The 21,096-nt window shown below is 50.2% G+C and overlaps 1 protein-coding gene across 1 annotated transcript in view; it reads left to right on the plus strand.

Moving 5' to 3' along the window:
- Window positions 1–21,096, plus strand: part of LOC147080927 (histone-lysine N-methyltransferase EHMT2-like) — a 63,388-nt gene that overhangs the window by 30,101 nt on the left and 12,191 nt on the right. The window contains exons 3-5 of the mRNA XM_085981021.1: window positions 10,820–11,046; window positions 11,857–12,039; window positions 15,346–15,428. Of these exons, the coding sequence (XP_085837147.1) occupies window positions 10,820–11,046; window positions 11,857–12,039; window positions 15,346–15,428 (493 nt within the window). The remainder of the gene's footprint in view (window positions 1–10,819; window positions 11,047–11,856; window positions 12,040–15,345; window positions 15,429–21,096) is intronic.

The raw sequence follows: 21,096 nt of genomic DNA on the forward strand, positions 1-21,096 counted from the left end.
GGACTTGTACAAGTCGGACGGTTTACACCTGAACCAGAGGGGAACCAATATCCTTGCGGGGAGGTTTGCTAGCACTGCTGGGGGGGGTTTAAACTAACTTGGCAGGGGGATGGGGTACAGAGTGGAGCTATAGCAGGGGGTGATTTACAGCCAAATACAGAGGAAAAAACAAGGCAGAGCAAATATGTGAAGGCAAAAGGGAATATGGCAGGGCTGGAAGGCATTTATTTTAATGCAAGGAGTCTTGCAAATAAGGTGGATGAACTGAAGTTGTTGTTGAACACATGGGAGTACGATATTGTTGCTATCACGGAGACATGGTTGAGGGAGGGTCAGGACTGGCAGCTCAATATTCCGGGGTATAGAATCTTCAGGCGAGACAGAGGGGGGTGTAAAAGGGGAGGGGGTGTTGCAATATTAATTAAGGAATCAATTACTGCTGTAAGGAGGGATGATATATTAGCGGGTTCCTCTAATGAGGCCATATGGGTAGAACTTAAAAACAAAAAGGGGGCAAGCACTTTGCTGGGAGTGTACTATAGGCCCCCAAACAGTCAGGGGGAGATAGAGGAACAGATATGTAGGCAAATCTCAGAAAAGTGTGAAAATAATAGGGTAATAATAGTGGGGGATTTCAACTTCCCCAATATAAATTGGGATAGTCAGAGTGTGAAAGGCTTAGAGGGTGCAGAATTCTTAAAGTGCATCCAGGAGAGCTTTTTGAGCCAACATGTAGAAAGTCCTACAAGAGAGGGGGCGATACTGGACCTAATTCTGGGGAATGTAGCCGGGCAAGTGGTGGAAGTGTCAGTAGGAGAGCATTTTGGCGACAGTGACCATAATTCGGTGAGATTTAAGGTGGTCATGGAAAAAGACAAAGACGGCCCGGAAATAAGGGTTCTAAATTGGGGGAAAGACGATTTTAATATGATAAGGCAGGATCTGGCCAAAGTGGACTGGGAGCAGCTACTTATAGGAAAATCCACATCAAAACAGTGGGAGACTTTCAGAAGGGAAATAGAGAGAGTACAACACCAACATGTTCCTGTAAAGGTCAAGGGTGGGACCAACAAGCAAAGGGAACCTTGGATGACAAGGGATATACAAAAATGCATTAGGAAAAAAAGGGGGGCTTTTGGCAGTTACAAAAGACTAAAGACGGAAGAAGCCCTAGAGGAGTATAAAAAGTGCAGGGGCATACTTAAAAAAGAAATTAGGGGGGCGAGGAGGGGCCATGAAATAACACTGGCGAGCAAAATAAAGGAAAATCCTAAGATGTTTTATAAGTATATTAAGGGCAAGAAGATAACCAGGGAAAGGGTAGGGCCCATTAGGGACCAAAGTGGCAATCTGTGTGTAGAGCCAGATGATGTAGGCGGGGTTTTAAATGAATTTTTTGCATCTGTGTTCACTATGGAGAGAGACGATGCAGACATAGAAATCGGGCAAGGGGACTGTGACATACTTGAACATATTAGCATCGAGAGGGAGGAGGTGCTCGCGGTTTTAGCAGGCCAAAAGGTGGATAAATCCCCAGGCCCGGACGAGATGTATCCCAGGCTGCTGTGGGAGGCAAAGGAGGAGATTGCAGGGGCTCTGACACAAATTTTCAGAACCTCTCTGGCCACAGGGGATGTACCAGAGGACTGGAGAACAGCTAATGTAGTACCATTATACAAGAAGGGTAGCAGGGATAAACCAGGGAATTACAGGCCAGTGAGCCTAACATCTGTGGCAGGGAAATTATTGGAAAAAATTCTGAGGGTCAAAATTAGTCTCCACTTGGAGAGGCATGGATTAATCGGGGATAGTCAGCATGGCTTTGTCAAGGGTAAATCATGTCTGACAAATCTGATTGAATTTTTCGAGGGGGTGACTAGGGGGGTGGATGAGGGAAATGCTGTGGATGTGGTTTACATGGACTTTAGTAAAGCTTTTGACAAAGTCCCGCATAGGAGACTGGTCAAGAAGGTAAGAGCCCATGGGATCCAGGGTGCCTTGGCGCGTTGGATCCTAAACTGGCTGAGTGGCAGGAGGCAGAGGGTGATGGTCGAAGGTTGCTTTTGTGACTGGAAGCCTGTGTCCAGTGGGGTACCTCAGGGATCGGTGCTGGGTCCCTTGTTGTTTGTGATCTACATAAATGATTTGGATGAGAATGTAAAAGGTATGATCAGTAAGTTCGCAGATGACACGAAAATTGGTGGGGTGGTAAATTGCGAGGAGGAAAGCCTCAGGCTACAGGACGATATAAACGGGTTGGTCAGATGGGCGGAAAAGTGGCAAATGGAATTTAACCCTGAAAAGTGCGAGGTGATGCATTTTGGACGGACAAATAAGGCAAGGGAATACACAATGAGTGGTAGGACCCTAGGAAGTACAGAGGGTCAGAGGGACCTTGGTGTACATGTACATAGATCCCTGAAGGCAGCGGAACAGGTAGATAAGGTGGTTAAAAAGGCATATGGGATACTTGCCTTCATTAGCCGAGGCATAGAATATAAGAGCAGGGAGGTTATGATGGAGCTGTACAAAACGCTGGTGAGGCCACAGCTGGAGTACTGTGTGCAGTTCTGGTCGCCTCACTATAGGAAGGATGTGATTGCTTTGGAGAGGGTGCAGAGAAGATTCACCAGGATGTTACCTGGGATGGAGCGCCTCACCTATGAAGAAAGACTAAACAGGCTGGGGTTGTTTTCCTTGGAGCAAAGAAGGCTGAGGGGGGACCTGATTGAGGTGTACAAAATGATGAGGGGCATAGATAGGGTAGATAAAGAGGAACTTTTCCCCTTAGTAGGGGGGTCAATAACAAGGGGGCATAGATTCAGGGTAAGGGGCAGGAGATTTAGAGGGGATTTGAGGAGGAACTTTTTCACCCAGAGGGTGGTTGGAATCTGGAACTCACTGCCTGAAAGGGTGGTAGAGGCAGGAATCCTCACAACATTCAAGAAGCATTTAGATGAGCACTTGAAATGCCATTGCATACAAGGCTATGGACCAAATGCTGGAAAATGGGATTAGACTGGACAGGGATGGATGGGCGGCGCAGACACGATGGGCCGAAGGGCCTCTTTCTGTGCTGTAAAACTCTATGACTCAACACGCCGACTGGTTCACAGGAATGAGTCATACAGATCCTGGGATCTTTATGTAAGAGAAGTCAGGGGCGGAGCCAAGACCTGGAACCTCCCAGGTTAGTCGGGAAAGAGGAAGTGAAACTATACACAGTGGGGGAGGGTAATATACATGAGTGCAAAACAAATACAGGATCAAGACAAACAGATTTCATTACATTCACCCCTTCTATAGATTTAGTGCATCGGGGTGATGTTTCTTAAAAGTTGGTATAAGTGAGTCTGTCAGGAGGTTTTGCAGTTCTCAGTGATCGGCGCAAAGCCGGTTGGGGTGCCTCTAGGGGAGTGGATTCTGGTTCCTCCGCTGTCCGGGCCTCCGCAGTGTCTTCCAGGTTATCTGCAGTGTCCTCCAGGTTAAAGTTGGGTATTGATACCTCTGGGTGTCCTGTCTCTTTGTAGTGTAGGTCTTCATCGGGTAGTCTCCCATCGTTCTCTCCGCTCCCCGAGGGAGCGAGGTCTTTTATGGAAACAGTGTCCTCTTATTCGATATAGGCGTACTGAGGGTTTGCATGGAGGAGCTGTACCTTTTCCACAAGGGGGTCCATTTTATGGCCTCTCACGTGCTTCCGCAATAGTACTGTCCCCGGAGACGTCAGCCACGCGGGTAGAGATATGCCCGAGGTGGATTTCCGGGGGAAAACGAACATCTTTTCGTGAGGGGTAGCGTTAGTGGCAGTACATAACAGAGACCTTATGGAGTGGAGCACGTCTGGGAGGACTTCCTGCCAGCGGGAGTTCGGAAGGCCTTTTGACTTTAAGGCTAACGTGACAGCCTTCCAAACAGTAGCATTCTCCCTTTCCACTTGCCCATTACCCCGGGGGTTGTAGCTAGTGGTTCTGCTAGTGGCTATCCCCTTCGAGAGCAAGAACTGGCGCAGCTCGTCACTCATGAATGACGTTCCCCTATCGCTGTGTATGTAGTTCGGCATGCCAAACATGCAGAATAGATTACAGAGACACTTGATGACCGTGGCACTGGTCATGTCTGGGCAGGGAATGGCGAAGGGGAAGCGGGAATATTCATCAATGATATTGAGGAAGTATACGTTACGGGCGGCAGAGGGAAGGGGTCCCTTGAAGTCCAGACTTAGGCGCTCGAATGGCCGTGTGGCTTTGATAAGGTGTGCACGGTCAGGCCTGTAGAAACGAGGCTTGCATTCCGCACAGATGCGGCAGGCTCTGGTCATTGCCCTGACCTCCTCGATGGAGTGGGGCAGATTACGGGACTTTATAAAATGGTATAGTCGGGTGACCCCTGGGTGACAGAGGTCGTTGTGGAGACCCTGTAATTTGTCCGTATGAATGCTGGCACACATTCCCCGCGATAGGGCGTCTGGGGGTTCATTAAGGGCTCCCGGCCTGTACATAATATCATAGTCGAACGTGGATAGTTCGATCCTCCACCTGAGTATTTTGTCATTCTTGATTTTCCCCCTTTGTTTGTTATTAAACATGAAAGCCACCGACTGCTGGTCGGTGAGCAGGGTGAAACGTTTGCCGGCTAGGTAGTGTCTCCAGTGCCGCACTGCCTCCACTATAGCCTGTGCCTCCTTCTCGACAGAAGAGTGCCTGATTTCAGGTCCCTGAAGGGTTCGGGAGAAGAAGGCCACAGGTCTCCCAGCCTGATTGAGGGTCGCAGCTAAGGCAAAGTCTGACGCATCGCTTTCGACTTGAAAGGGAATGCATTCGTCCACTGCACACACTGCAGCCCTTTCAATGTCCTGTTTAATACTGGTGAAAGCCTCCCGAGCTTCAGCTGATAGTGGGAAGGACGTCGATTTAATGAGGGGTCGGGCCTTATCAGAGTAATTGGGCACCCATTGGGCATAATACAAAAAAAATCCCAGGCACCTTTTTAAAGCTTTGGGATTGTGTGGCAGGGGCAGTTCCTTTAGGGGGCGTAATCGGTCAGGGTCCGGTCCAATTACCCCATCTTCCACCACACAGCCGAGGATACAGAGACGGGTTGTGTTGAAGACACATTTGTCTTCGTTGTAGGTTAGATTCAGCTTTAGGGCAGTTTTTAAAAATCTCGCAAGATTTAGATCGTGGTCTTGCTGGTTGTGCCCGCAGATAGTGACATTGTCCAGATAGGTGTAGGTAGCTTGTAGTTTATTCTCGTCAACCATGCGGTCCATCTCATGTTGGAAGACCGAGACCCCATTTGTTACCCCGAAGGGCACTCTGAGAAAATGGTAGAGGCGCCCGTTCGCCTCGAAGGCGGTGTATGGGCGGTCCTCTGTTCTAATGGGGAGCTGGTGATATGCGGATTTGAGGTCGATAGTCGAGAAGACTCGGTATTGCGCAATCTGGTTGACCATTTCTGATATGCGGGGTAAAGGGTAGGCGTCCAGCTGGGTATAAATATTAACAGTCTGGCTGTAGTCAATTACCATCCGTTTCTTTTCGCTATTTTTAACTATGACTACTTGGGCACGCCACGGGCTGGTACTGCATTCAATAATGCCTTCCCGCAGGAGTCTGTCCACTTCCGCCTTGATAAAGTGTCTGTCTTCCAGACTGTACCGTCTACTTTTGGTCGCTATGGGCCTACAGTTCGGAGCGAGATTAGCGAATAAAGAGGGCGGGCTGGTTTTTAAGGTTGATAGGCCACAGACTGTGAGTGGCGGCTGGGACCCGCCATATGCTAGCGTGACACTTTCGTGGTGGCACTGGAAGTCCAGGCCCAAGATTACATTAACACAGAGTTCTGGCATCACGAGGAGTTTAAAATCCTTGTAGTCCGTGCCTTTTACAGTCAGTGTTACCACACAGTAGCCCAAAATGTCCGAAGTGTGGGGCTTAGCAGCCATAGCAATTCTGCTCCGTGTAGGGGTTACCGTTAATGAGTGCCGCCGTACCAGGCTAGGGTGGATAAAACTCTCGGTACTCCCACAGTCAATTAAACATTTCGTTAAATTCCCGTTTACCTGTATGTCCATCATGGATTTTGTCAACGGGTGTGGCCTGGATTGATCCACCGTGATCGAAGCCACTGTTGGGCCCTGGGCGGCCGTTGAGTCGGGAAAAGATGGCGGATCCCAAGATGGCGGCCCACACGGCACGCACGAGGCGGTGACGGAGTTGGAGATCGGATTCCCCCTGCAGACTTTGCTAAAATGCCCCTTTTTCTTACATTTGAAGCATGTAGCGTCCTTCGCTGGGCATCGTTGTCTGGGGTGCTTGGCCTGGCCGCAGAAGTAGCATTTCGGGCCTCAAGACATTGCCGCTGTAGTAGGACTCCTGGGTGAACTTCTGTGTGGGGACTCCGGCGGCGTAGAGCTGGTCTGAGACCTGGATGGGGAAGATGGCTGATTCCAAGATGGCGGCCCCCTTGACGCGCACGAGGCGGTGAGGGCCGCATGGCCGGAAGAATAAGAGTCAGAGTTTTTCTGGGCCACGTCCAGCGATCGCGCAGTGGCCACTGCCTTTTTTAAGTCCAGGACCACCTCCTCCAGCAGTCTCTGCTGGATATAATTCGATTTGAGGCCCGTGATGAAGGAATCGCGGACCAATTCGTCAGAGTACGCGTTGGCCGTCACGGCCTTGCAGTTACAGTCCCGGACCAGGTCCTTTAGGCCCTGTAAGAAATCGTCCATTGATTCCTCTGGTCGCTGCCTGCGTGTAGCCAGCAGATGTCTGGCGTACACTTCGTTTACCGGCCTCTGGTATTGGGCCTTCAGGATAGTGATGGCCTCCGTGTAAGAGGTGGCGTCCCGGATGAACGAATAAATCCGATGACTTACGCGAGTAGTCAGTAGACTCAGTTTATCTACCTCGCTAGCGGATGAGGCCCCCGCGAAGAGTTCGAAGCATTTGAGCCAGTGTCCAAATTGATTTGATGCTTCAGCAGAATGTGGATCCAAGTCCAGACGCTTTGGTTTTAGGAGTCGATCCATCCTAGTATTCTTTAGTGATTAAAATTGATGGGCCTTCAATAACCACAAAACTAGAAGTTATAGACTTAAAGAAGTTGGCTTTTAATCACTAAGATCAGAGCTAACATCTCAACACGCCGACTGGTTCACAGGAATGAGTCATACAGATCCTGGGATCTTTATGTAAGAGAAGTCAGGGGCGGAGCCAAGAGCCAAGACCTGGAACCTCCCGGGTTAGTCGGGAAAGAGGAAGTGAAACTATACACAGTGGGGGAGGGTAATATACATGAGTGCAAAACGAATACAGGATCAAGACAAACAGATTTCATTACAGAACCGACATGTAATTTACAGTTGGTGGTTCAATCGCAACATTAACAGTTCCAAAAACAGAAATCTTACAATTCTATTATCAGAGATCCTTATTCTCAAATCTTAACTTCGCTAGTTTATTCCAGGATATCCACCAAAATCAAATACAATACCTTGATCCCCAAGATACAAAGAGTTGAAGACTTACAGAGCTTGCCTCTGAAGCCGAGAATCGCTTTGCCCCTTTACAGCGAATCTATCATCCCATTTGAACGTTCAATTTTTATACCCTTTTTGCAGTGGTATTTCCTTTGAAGTTTTCTGCTGATGTAAGCTAATTATCTCTAGTCATTTTTCTGCTGGCCCATGCTATTCTTAGTTAGTTCAGCTGGTAGCAATGCAGACTCGTGTCTCTCCTTTAGGTGTTTGAATGTAACAGCAGGTGTATTTATTTGATGTCATTCTTACCAAGGTCTTTATGCAATTCTTAAGTCACCTCAGCTGGTTGCAACACAGACTCGTGTCTCCTAGTTCAACACAAAAACAATGTGACGGCTGGTGCCTCCCCCACTTGATGCCATTCCCACGAAGGCATATGTTTCTTAATGTTATGTGTTTCTTTCCGAATTGTAATTCGTAACACCTTAACAGGGTATACCATTGTGTTCTTTCCAAGGCTTCAGACTTTCAGGAACCTCCAACCTCCTGTTTCAATAAGGCTATTGATTCAGTGTCAACAACTTATCTTATCTCAATAGCCAGTATGCTGTTTACAGCTTCTCCATTGTTAGATTTTTAGATTTTCAAGCCCAGTTATGTTTTAATAAAGTCAGAATTCTTTTATAGAATGGTGTATTTTTCTGAATAGGTATATTGCTTATTCCTTCACAACACAGACGCAGCCAACACACACAGTCAGACCCAGCCATGACACACAGATCCAGACAGACCCAGCCATGACACACAGACCCAGACAGACCCAGCCATGACACACAGACCCAGACAGACCCAGCCAAGACACACAGACCCAGACAGACCCAGCCATGACACACAGACCCAGCCAGACCCAGCCAAGACACACAGACCCAGACAGACCCAGCCATGACACACAGACCCAGACAGACCCAGCCATGACAGACAGACCCAGCCAAGACACACAGACCCAGACAGACCCAGCCATGACACACAGACCCAGACAGACCCAGCCATGACAGACAGACCCAGCCAAGACACACAGACCCAGACAGACCCAGCCATGACACACAGACCCAGACAGACCCAGCCATGACACACAGACCCAGACAAGAATCCCTTCCCGAGGTATAAAGCAGGCTTAGTCTTCATCAATCTTGTACATCCCAAGTGGCTGGTTCAGGAAGGGCCGATGCCCGCGGGACCAGCTCGGCCACTCACCCTCTCAGTGGGAGAAAGGGGGAGGTGTGACCTTCGAAAGGGTGAAGGAAGGAATAGGTCGGGACAGTCTCCCGTGCTTGTGGAGGCAGTTTGTGGTGAATGAGTTAACTCGGGAGAGTATTCCTGCTCCCAACCCGTGTACAGAACAGAAATCAGAAGATTAAAATGGTGAACGACTTTAGAATTTGCAGTTTTGTAATCAAAGTGACGACATTTCTAACCAGCAGGACCTTATTTCAACAGAATTCAGTTATGAGTTTTAAACATAGAAATCTATAAGTGGGTTCTACAGTGTAACTTGCTGACAGTAACCTTAACTGCATGAAATGATTCACAGTTTTACTAATTCAATTTTAGAAATGATATTGTAGGATAATGCAGCACAGAGAAGGCCATTCGGCCCATCATGCCTGTGCCGGCTTTTGAAAGAGCTCTCCAATTAGCCCCACTCCTCCTGCTCTTTACTCACAGCCCGGCCAATTTTTCCTTTTCAAGTATTTATCCAATTCCCTTTTGAAAGTTGTCATTGAATCTGCTTCCACCGTCCTTTCAGACAGCGCGTTCCAGATCATCATAACTGGTGTTAAAAACATTCTCATCTTTCCCCCTGGTGCTTTTGTCAATTACTTTAAATCTGTGTCCTCTGGTTACCGACCCTCCTGCCAGTGGAAACAGTTTCTCCTTATTTACTCTATCGAAACCCTTCTCTTTCCCCATATAGAGATGTATTAGAAGAGTGAAAGGGATGGGCAGGTTTGACGGACTGACGACCATTTAGGACTGAGATGAGGAGAAATTTCTTCACTCAGAGGGTTGTGAATCTTGGGAATTCTCTACCCCAGAGGGCTGCGGATGCCTAGTCGTTCAGTCTATTCAAGGCTGAGATCGATAGATCTTTAGACACTTCGGGAATCAAGGTAATGGGGATCGGGTGGGAAGGTGGAGTTGAGGTAGAAGATCAGCCGTGATCTTTTTTTAAATTCGTTTATGGGATGTGGGCGTCGCTGGCAAGGCCGGCATTTATTGCCCATCACTAATTGCCCCTTGAGAAGGTGGTGGTGAGCCACCTTCTGGAACCGCCACAGTCCGTGTGGTGAAGGTGTTCCCACAGTGCTGTTAGGGAGGGAGTTCCAGGATTTTGACCCAGCGACGATGAAGGATCGGCGATATACTTCTAAGTCAGGATGGTGTGTGACTTGGAGGTGGTGGTGTTCCCGTGTGCCTGCTGCCCTTGTCCTTCTAGATGGTAGAGGTCGCGGGTTTGGGAGGTGCTGCCGAAGAAGCTTTGGCGAGTTGCTGCAGTGCATCTTGTAGATGGTACACACTGCAGCCACGGTACGCCGGTGGTGGAGGGAGTGAATGTATAAAGTGGTGGGTGGGGTGCCAATCAAGCGGGCTGCGTTGTCCTGGATGGTGCCGAGCTTCTTGAGTGTTGTTGGAGCTGCACTCATCCAGGCAAGTGGAGAGTATTCCATCACACTCCTGACTTGTGCCTTGTAGATGGTGGAAAGGCTTTGGGGAGTCAGGAGGTGAGACACTCGCCGCAGAATGGCAGAGCAGGCTCGAGCGGGCGTAAGGATTCTTTGCCTGCCTGAAGTCTGTTATTATGCAACAATTATTTATTTTAGTCATTCAGGTAGAGATGAACAACAAGTTACCTTTAACGTAGTACAACGTCCCGAGGCAATTCACAGGAGGGTTATCAAACAAAATTTGACACCGAGCCACATAAGGAGATATTAGGACAGACGAAAGGTAGTTTTAAGGAGTGTCTTCTAGGAGGAAAGAGAGAGGCGGAGAGGTTTAGGGAGGGAATTCCAGAGCTTAGGGCCCAGGCAGCTGAAAGCACGGCCGCCAATGGTGGAGTGATTAAAATCAAGAGACCAGAATTGGAGGAGTGCATACATCTCGGCGGGTTGTAGGGCTGGAGTACCTCTTGTGCGATGCACCCTCGTAAAGGGGAGGGACCATTAGATTTTATTTTTGTATATCTCTGTTTATCTGCAGCTTTCAGTCAACTTGATCTGAACTGTTGGAGTCCTATTTGCACAGTGAGTGTGTGATTTATTTTGGGCTGTTCTGCAGGGATCGTTCCTGGAGTGTCACCCAGACTTCAGGATCACTCATCGCTTTCACAAGAACTGCGTCTCCCAGCTTAACGGGATGATCTTCTGCCCGCACTGTGGGGAGGACGCTTCCGAGGCCCAGGAGATCACCGTGGCCAAAGCTGACACGTCCAGCATGGTGCCTGTCCCAGCACCTCCCAGCCAGGAGCACCTGATGAATGGAAGAGCGGACAGCACACACGCCAGGTGGGCAGCAGCGGGGTTACTGGACGGGGCGTGGGTTACTGAGACCCCAGTGTAAAGGTGGGCCCCACAAGCGCACTGTGACACCGAGTCCCCCGCGCACTGTGACACCGAATCCCGCGCGCACTGTGACACCGAGTCCCCCGCACACTGTGACACCGAGTCCCCCGCACACTGTGACACCGAATCCCGCGCGCACTGAGACACCGAGTCCCCCGCGCACTGTGACACCGAGTCCCCCGCACACCCTGTGACACTGGGTTTCAAAATTCTCATCCTTGTGTTCAAATCCCTCCATGGCCCCCACCCACCTCTGTAATCTCCTACAGCCCCACAACCCTCCGAGATCGCTGCGTTCCTCCTATTCTGGCCCCTTGAACATCCCCGATTTTACTCGTTCCAACATTGGCAGCCGTGCCTTCAACTGTCTCGGCCCTAAACTCTGGAATTACCTCCCTAAATCTCCCGCCTCTCTACCTCCCTTTCCTCCTTTAAGACACTCCTTAGAAACTACCTCTCACCTGCCCTAATATCTCTTTATGTGGTTCGGCGTCAAATTTTGTTTGATGATCGCTCCTGTGAAGCACCTTGGGACTTTTACTATGTTAAAGGTGCTATATAAATGCTGGTTGTTTTTGATATATTAACGGGCCAGGTATGACTGGCGTTGCGGTAAGTGTGTGAGTGGTGGGCGTACCTGTGTCAGGAGTGAAGGCTGTGCTGCCTTGGAGCCAGGCTCTGATCAGCTCGCGCTCTAGACTGCCTGACGCTGCCATCTCTCCACTGAGGACCTTTTCCTGTTCTTTCCTAAAGTGCCCGAATGAGCGGGAACGGAGAAGCGAAAAAATCAAGCCTGGAGCCCCCGGCAGACAGTATCGACAGCTCGGGCCCCTCCGTCGCCCTGCGCTCCGGCAAGCTGTTGTCGGCCGTCGGACTGCCCGCTGGACCCGGCCGCGAGGCTCTGGAGAAAGGGCTGGTGGTGCAGCAAACTGAAAGGTAAGTGAGCGCAGAGCGAGGCCGGGTCAGGAATTCAGCCCCTGGGAGGGGCCAGTGTTACTGTCACTGGATCCGGTGTGAGGGGATTCCCCTCCCGGGAGGAGCCTCTGTCACTGGATCCAGTGTGAGGGGATTCACCCCCCGGGAGCAGCCAGTGTTACTGCCACTGGATCCAGTGTGAGGGGATTCATCCCCCGGGAGGGGCCAGTGTTACTGTCACTGGATCCAGTGTGAGGGGGTTCACCCCCCCCCCCGGGAGGGGCCAGTGTTACTGTCAGTGGATCCAGTGTGAGGGGATTCACCCCCCGGGAGGGGCCAGTGTTACTGTCACTGGATCCAGTGTGAGGGGGTTCATCCCCCCCGGGAGGGGCCAGTGTTACTGTCAGTGGATCCAATGTGAGGGGATTCACCCCCCGGGAGGGACCAGTGTTACTGTCACTGGATCCAGTGTGAGGGGGTTCACCCCCCCCCCCCCCCCGGGGAGGGGCCAGTGTTACTGTCACTGGATCCAGTGTGAGGGGATTCATCCCCCAGGAGGAGCCTGTGTCACTGTCAGTGGATCCAGTGTGAGAGGAGTCACCCCCCGGGAGGGGCCAGTGTTACAGCCAGTGGATCCAGTGTGAGTGGATTCACCCCCCGGGAGGAGCCAGTGTTACTGTCACTGGATCCAGTGTGAGGGGATTTACCCCCCCCCCCCCCCCCCCCCCCCCCCGGGTGGGGCCACTGTCACTGTCACTGGATCCAGGGTGAGGGAGATCAACTCCGGGAGGGGCCTGTGTCACTGTCAGTGATCCAGTGTGAGGGGATTCACCTCCCCGGGAGGGGCCTGTGTTACAGTCACTGGATCCAGTGTTACTGTCACTGGATCCAGTGTGTGGTGATTCAGCCCCCTGGGAGGGGCCTGTGTCACTGTCAGTGGATCCAGTGTGAGGGGATTCACCCACCCGGGAGGGGCCTGTGTTACTGTCCCTGGATCCAGTATGTGGGGATTCAGCCCCCTGGGAGGGGCCAGTGTCACTGTCAGTGGATCCAGTGTGTGGGGATTCACCCACCCGGGACGGGCCTGTGTTACTGTCACTGGAACCAGTGTGAGGGGATTCACCCCCCCGAGAGGGGCCTGTGTTACTGTCACTGGATCCAGTGTGAGGGGATTCACCCCCCCGGGAGGGGCCTGTGTTACTGTCACTGGATCCAATGTGAGGGGATTCATCCCCCAGGAGGAGCCTGTGTCACTGTTAGTGGATCCAGTGTGAGAGGAGTCACCCCCCGGGAGGGGCCAGTGTTACAGCCAGTGGATCCAGTGTGAGGGGATTCACCCCCCGGGAGGAGCTAGTGTTACTGTCACTGGATCCAGTGTGAGAGGATTCACCCCCCCCCCCCCCCCCCAGGTGGGGCCACTGTCACTGTCTGATCCAGTGTGAGGGGATTCACCTCCCCCGGAGGGGCCTGTGTTACAGTCACTGGATCCAGTGTTACTGTCACTGGATCCAGTGTGTGAGGATTCAGCCCCCTGAGAGGGGCCTGTGTCACTGTCAGTGGATCCAGCGTGAGGGGATTCAGCTCCTGGGAGGGGCCAGTGTTACTGTCAGTGGATCCAGTGTGAGGGGATTCACCCCCCCCAGGAGGGGCCTGTATTACTGTCACTGGATCCAGTGTGAGGAGATTCACCCCTGGGAGAGACCAGTGTGAGAGGATTCCCCTCCCGGGAGGAGCCTCTGTCACTGGATCCAGTGTGAGGGGATTCAGCCCCCTGGGAGGGGCCTGTGTTACTGTCACTGGATCCAGTGTGTGGGGATTCAGCCCCCTGGGAGGGGCCTGTGTCACTGTCAGTGGATCCAGTGTGAGGGGATTCAGCTCCTGGGAGGGGCCAGTGTCACTGTCAGTGTATCCAGTGTGAGAGGATTCACCCCCCGGGGAGGGGCCTGTGTTACTGTCACTGGATCCAGTGTGAGGGGATTCACCCACCCAGGAGGGACCTGTGTTGCTGTCACTGGATCCAGTGTGTGGGGATTCATCCACCCGGGACGGGCCTGTGTTACTGTCACTGGACCCAGTGCAAGGGGATTCAGCCCCCCGGGAGGGGCCTGTGTTACTGTCACTGGATCCAGTGCGAGGGGATTCAGCCCCCGGGAGGGGCCTGTGTTACTGTCACTGGATCCAGTGTGAGGGGATTCACTCCTGGGAGGGGCCAGTGTGAGGGGGATTCACCCCCGGGAGGGGCCTGTGTTCCTGTCACTGGATTCAGTGTGTGGGGATTCCCCCCCCGGGAATGGCCTGTGTCACTGTCACTGGATCCAGTGTGAGGGGATTCAGCCCCCCGGGAGGGGCCTGTGTTACTGTCAGTGGATCCAGTGTGAGGGTATTCAGCCCCCGGGGAGGGGCCTGTGTTACTGTCACTGGATCCAGTGCAAGGGGATTCAGCCCCCGGGAGGGGCCTGTGTTACTGTCAGTTGATCCAGTGTGAGGGGATTCACCCCCCCAGGAGGGGCCTGTGTTACTGTCACTGGATCCAGTGTGAGGGGATTCACCCCCGGTGGGGGGCGCCAGTGTTACTGTCACTGGATCCAGTGTGAGGGAAATCAGCCCCCAAATGGGGCCAGTGTTACTGTCTCACATGCTCCCAATCTGGCGCTGGGTTGGTGCCCAGCTGTGAGAGGCAGGCTGTCCCCGGCAGCCCTCCCTCCCGCTCGCCCGATGGTGCTTACGCCGATCACTCTCCATTCGTAGGACAAAGAGACACCTGCACAGGGCAGACAATCTTAATGAAGACAGAAAACCTTACCTCAAATCTCCGAGGGGATGGTGCTGATATTTTCTGCTGTGTTATGTCGACGTTATTTGTGCGGCTGAGTTTTATTTTGAGCGTTTAATCTCCTTTCCCCCCCCCCCCCCCCCCCACACAGACAGCTGTGGCTCAGTGGGTAGCACTCTCTCTCGCCTCTGATTCAGAAGGCCGCGGGTTCGAGTCCCACTCCAGGGACTTGAGCACAAAAATCTAGGCTGGCACTCCAGTGGAGCGCTGCACTGTCGGAGGTGCCGTCTTTCGGATGAGAAACCGAGGGCCCGTCTCAGGTGGACGTAACACATCCCCGGTGTCCTGGGCCAATATTTATCCCTCAATCAACATCACAAAATCACGTTGCTGCTTGTGGGAGCTTGCTGTGTGCAAATTGGCTGCCGCATTTCCTACATTACAACAGTGACTCCACTCCAAGAAGGCACTTCGTTGGCTGCAAAGTGCTTTTGGGACATCCTGAGGTCGTGAAAGGCGCTGTATGTAAGTGCAAGTCTTTCTTTCACTTTCAGAAGGAAGAAGCTGCGATTTCACCCTCGACAGCTGTACCTCTCGGCCAAGCAGGGCGAGCTGCAGAAGGTGCTCCTGATGCTGCGTAAGTGTCTCCCGCCTGTTCATCCCACCACCTTGTCCTTTGCAGACGAGTTGCAATATGGACAACTTTGCTGAGATTGAAGTCCTGTATCTGAAGGGGTTGGGGGGGATGGTTAAACAAGCTGGGAACACACTCTCGTTCGTTAAGGTCCCGCATAAGAGATTAGCGTGTAAAGTTAAGGCCCATGGGATTGGGGGCAAGGTATTGACTTGGATAGAGAACTGGTTGGCAGACAGGAAGCAAAGAGTTGGAATAAACGGGACTTTTTCCGAGTGGCAGGCAGTGACTAGTGGGGTACCGCAGGGATCGGTGCTAGGACCCCAGCTATTCACAATATATATTAATGATCTAGACAAGGGAACTAGCTGTAATATCTCCAAGTTTGCAGACAACACAAAGCTGGGTGGGCGTGTGTGCTGTGAGGAGGATGCCGAGAAACTCCAGGATGATTTGGACAGGTTGGGTGATTCGGCAGAAGCATGGCAGATGCAATATAAGGTGGATAAATGCGAGGTTATCCACTTTGGTGGCAAAAACAGAAAGGCAGATTATTATCTGAACGGCAATAGATTGGGAGAAGGGGAAGTGCAACGAGACCTGGGTGTCCTTGTGCACCAGTCGCTGAAGGTAAGCATGCAGGTGCAGCAGGCAGTTAAGGCAAATGGTATGTTGGCCTTCGTAGCGAGAGGGTTTGAGTACAGGAACAAGGATGTCTTGCTGCAGTTGTACAGGGCCTTGGTGAGACCGCACCTTGAGTATTGTGTGCAGTTTTGGTCGACTTATCTGAGGAAGGATGTTCTTGCCATGGAGGGAGTGCAGCGAAGATTCACCAGGCTGATACCTGGGATGGCAGGAATGACGTATGAGGAGAGATTGGGTCGATTGGGCTTATACTCGTTGGAGTTTAGAAGAATGAGAGGGGATCTCATTGAAACTTATGACAGGACTAGACAGACTAGATGCAGGAAGGATGTTCCCGATGGTCGGGGAGTCCAGAACCAGGGGTCACAGTCTAAAGATAAGGGGTAAGCCATTTAGGACAGAGATGAGGAGGAATTTCTTCACCCAGAGAGTGGTGAACCTGTGGAATTCTCTGCCACAGAGGGCGGTGGAGGCCAGTTTATTAAATATATTCAAGAAAGAGTTGGATATATTTCTTAAGGCTAAAGGGATCAAGGGAAATGGGGAGAAAGCAGGGACAGGGTACTGAATTTGGATGATCAGCCATGATCTCATTGAATGGCGGAGCAGGCTCGAGGGGCCGAATGGCCTTCTCCTGCTCCTATCTTCTATGTTTCTCATAGAATCATAGAGTGATACAGCACAGAAGGAGGCCGTTCGCCCTATCGTGCCTGTGCCTCTTTGAAAGAGCTATCTGATTAATCCCACTCCCCTGCTCTTTCCCCACGGCCCTGTCATTTTTTTCTCTTCAAGTATTTGTCCAATTCCCTTTTGAAAGTTACTATTGAATCTCCTTCCCCCACCCTTTCAGGCAGTGCATCACAGGTCATCATAACACGCTGACAAACCTGATTGAATCTTTTGAAGAGGTGACTGAAGTAGTGGACAGGGGAATGTGTATGGATGTTATTTATATGGACTTCCAGAAGGCCTTTGAATAAAGTCCCACATAAGAGACTGTTATCCCAGGTAGAAGCCCACGGAGTCGAGGGCAAATTACTGACCTGGTTAGGAAATTGGCTGAGCGGCAGGAGACAGAGAGTAGGGATAATGGGCAGGTACTCAAATTGGCAGGATGTGACTAGTGGTGCCCTGCAGGGATCTGTGTTGGGGCCTCAACTATTCACAATATTTATTAACGGCTTAGATGATGGCATAGAAAGTCACATATCCAAATTTGACGATGACACAATGATAGGCGGCATTGTAGGCAGTGTAGATGAAAGCATAAAATTACAAAGGGATATTGACAGATTAAGTGTCATAGAGTCATAATGGCACAGAAGGAGGCCATTCGGCCCATCGAGTCTGTGCCGGCTCTCTGTAGAGCAATCCAGTCAGTCCCATTCCCCCGCTCTATCCCCGTAGCCCTGCAAGTTTATTTCCCTCGAGTGCCTATCCAGTCTCCCCTTGAAAACATTGAGTGTCTCCGCTTCCACCACTTCCGTCGGCAGTGAATCCCAGGTCCTCACCACTCGCTGTGTAAAAAAGATTTTCCTCACGTCCCGCCAGAATCTCTTGTCCAAAGCCGTAAATCTGTGTCCCCTAGTCCTCGTACCATCAATTAGTAGGAACAGCCTTTCCCCGTGCAGCCTATCCAAACCCATCATAATCTTGTACACCTCTATCACATCACCCCACAACCTCCTTTGCTCTAATGAAAACAAATCCAGCTTCTCCAACCTGTCCTTGTAGCTAAAATCCCCCATCCCCGGAACCATTCTGGTAAATCTCCTTTGCACCCTCTCAAGGGCCTTCACATCCTTCCTAAAGTGTGGTGACCAGAACTGGACGCAATACTCCAGTTGTGGCCTAACCAGCGCTTTATAAAGGTTCAGCATAACTTCTCCACTTTTGTACTCAATACCTCTATTTATGAAGCCCAAGATCCCATATGCTTTGCAAACCACTCTCTCAATATGTCCTGCCACCTTCAGGGACCTATGCACATTAACTCCCAGGTCCCTCTGTCCCTGCACACTCTTTAAAACTGTGCCATTAAGAGTATATTGCCTCTCCCTGTTCCTTCTGCCAAAATGCCTCACCTCACACTTCCAGTGAATGGGCAAAACTGTGGCAAATGGACTTCATTGTAGGCAAATGCGAGGTCATCCACTTTGGACCTAAAAAGGATAGAACAGGGTACGTTCTAAATGATAAAAAGCTAAAAACAGTGGATGTCCAAAGAAACTTGGGGGTTCAGGTAGATCATTAAAATGTGACGAATGGGTACAGAAAATAATCAAGAAGGGCTAAGGAATGCTGGCCTTTATATCTAGAGGACTAGAATACAAGGGGTCAGAAGTTACACTGCAGCTGTACAAAACCCCGGTTAGCCCACACCTGGAGCACTGTGAGCAGTTCTGGGCCCCACACCTTGGGAAGGATATATTGGCCTTGGAGGGAGGGCAGCGCAGGTTTACCAGAATGATACCCGGACTTCAAGGGTTAAGTTACGAGGACTGATTACAGAAATTAGAGTTGTATTCCCTAGAATTTAGACGGTTAAGGGGTGATCTGATTGAAGTTTTCAGGATATTAAGGGGAACAGATAGGGTAGATAGAGAGAAACTATTTCCGTTGGTTGGAGATTCTAGGACTAGGGGACACAGTCTAAAATTTACAGCCAGACCTCTTAGGAGTGAAATTAGGAAACACTTCTACACATAAAGCGTGGTAGAAGTTTGGAACTCTCTTCCGCAAACGGCAATTGATGCTAGTCCAATTGTTAATTTTAAATCAGAGATTGATAGATTTTTGTTAACCAAAGGTATTAAGGGATATGGGCCAAAGGCGGGTACAGGAAACTTTCTGGTATCCGGCACGGACGGGACCGACCTGGTGCCGGTCCATCAACAATGCCGGATAACCGAACGCTATAGTTAAAACATACGGGAGCTCAGAGCTCCGTCTAAAGCAACAAACCCTGTTGCTTAGCAACTGCTTCAAAACAATCGGCACAACTTGCAAGCGTCTCTGTAGCTTAGCAACAGCTTCAGCTACACCCTTGCACAGCCACAAATGAGTAAAAAAAAGTAACTAAAAGTAAAAAAAAGTTACCTGAACCGACTCCTGAATTTTGCCGGTGGATAGAGCGTTCCGGTTATTTAGTGGCCGGTTAATCGAAAGTTTCCTGTACATGGAGTTACGTCACAGATCAGCCATGATCTCATCGAATGGTGGTACAGGCTCGAGAGGCTGAATGGCCTCCTCCTGTTCCTGTAAAATGCGTAAAAAGAAATCTCCTCATCTCCCCCTCTGGTTCTTTTACCCCCCTCTCGTTACCGCCTCTTCTGTCACTGGATACAGTTAGAAGCATAGAACAATAGGAGCAGGAGTAGGCCATTCGGCCCTTCGAGCCTGCTCCGCCATTCAATATGATCATGGCTGATCCTCTATCTCAATACTATATTCCCGCTCTCTCCCCATACCCCTTGATGCCTTTTGTGTCTAGAAATCTATCTCCTTCTTAAATATATTCAGTGACTTGGCCTTCACAGCCTTCTGTGGTAGAGAATTCCACAGGTTCACCACCCTCTGAGTGAAGAAATTTCTCCTCATCTCAGTCCTAAATGTCCTACCCCGTATCCTGAGACTGACCCCTCGTTCTGGACCCCCCAGCCAGGGGAAACATCCTCCCTGCATCCAGTCTGTCTATCCCTGTCAGAATTTTACACGTTTCAATGAGATCCCCTCTCATTCTTCTAAACTCCAGTGAATAAAGGCCTAGTCAACCCAATCTCTCCTCATACGACAGTCCTGCCATCCCAGGAATCAGTCTGGTGAACCTTTGCTGCACTCCCTCTATGGCAGGTATATCCTTTCTTAGGTAAGGAGATCAAAACTGCACACAGTACTCCAGGTGTGGTCTCACCAAGGCCCTGTACAACTGTAGTCAGACATCCTTGCTCCTGTACTCAAATCCTCTTGCAATGAAGACCAACATACCATTTGCCTTCCTAACTGCTTGCTACACCTGCATGTTTGCTTTCAGTGACTGGTGTACAAGGACACCCAGGTCCCTTTGTAGATCAACATTTCCCAATCTATCACTATTTAAATAATACTCTGCCTTTCCGTTTTTCCTACCGAAGTGGATAACTTCACATTTATCCACGTTATACTGCACCTGCCATGTATTTGCCCACTCAATTCAATTCAAATCGCTTTATTGGCATGATGACAAGGTACATCTTATGTTGCCAAAGCATCGAAAAACATTTGTGGTTGAACACATAAACGCAGATCTATCCATACAGTGTATAAACAGATATATCCCCGAGTGTATAAATATACATTCATATAACTTGCCTAAATCGCCTTGAAGTCTCTTTGCATCCTCCTCACAACTCACAATCCCACCTAGTTTTGTGTCGTCAGCAAACTTGGAAATATTACATTTGGTTCCCTCATCCAAATCATTGATATATATTGTGAATAGCTGGGGCCCAAGCACTGCTCCCTGCGGTACCCCACTAATCACCGCCTGCCACCCCGAAAAAGACCCATTTATTCCTACTCTCTGTTTCCTGTCTGTTAACCAATTTTCAATCCATGCCAGTATATTACCCCCAATCCCATGTGCTTTAATTTTGCACACTAACCTCTTATGTGGGACTTTTATCAAAGGCCTTCTGAAAATCCAAGGCCTTTATTTACTTTATCGAAACCCTTCATGATTTTGAACACCTCTATTAATGCTTTTCTTTGCTCTAAGGATAACATCTTAAAACACAGCCGGAATGTCTCACCTCAATTCTTTATTAGTTTTTACGTTGGATCCTACTTGAGCCCCAATGAGAAAAATAAACTCTTTGTAGAGTTTAAAGTGGCGCCGGAAGGTGTGAAGCTCAGCGAGGCGGTGAGAAGGGCTGGGAGGAGTACATAATAGGCTTGCCAGCAAAGTTGAAGCCCATGGAATAAAAGGGACAGTGACAGTATGGATACAGTAATGGTGAACGGTTGTTTTTCGGACTGGAGGAAGGTA

Source organism: Somniosus microcephalus, unplaced genomic scaffold (genome assembly GCF_052327205.1).
Source record: "Somniosus microcephalus isolate GS21.2 unplaced genomic scaffold, FLI_Smic_1.0 scaffold973, whole genome shotgun sequence".
NCBI classification, from domain to species: Eukaryota; Metazoa; Chordata; class Chondrichthyes; order Squaliformes; family Somniosidae; genus Somniosus; species Somniosus microcephalus.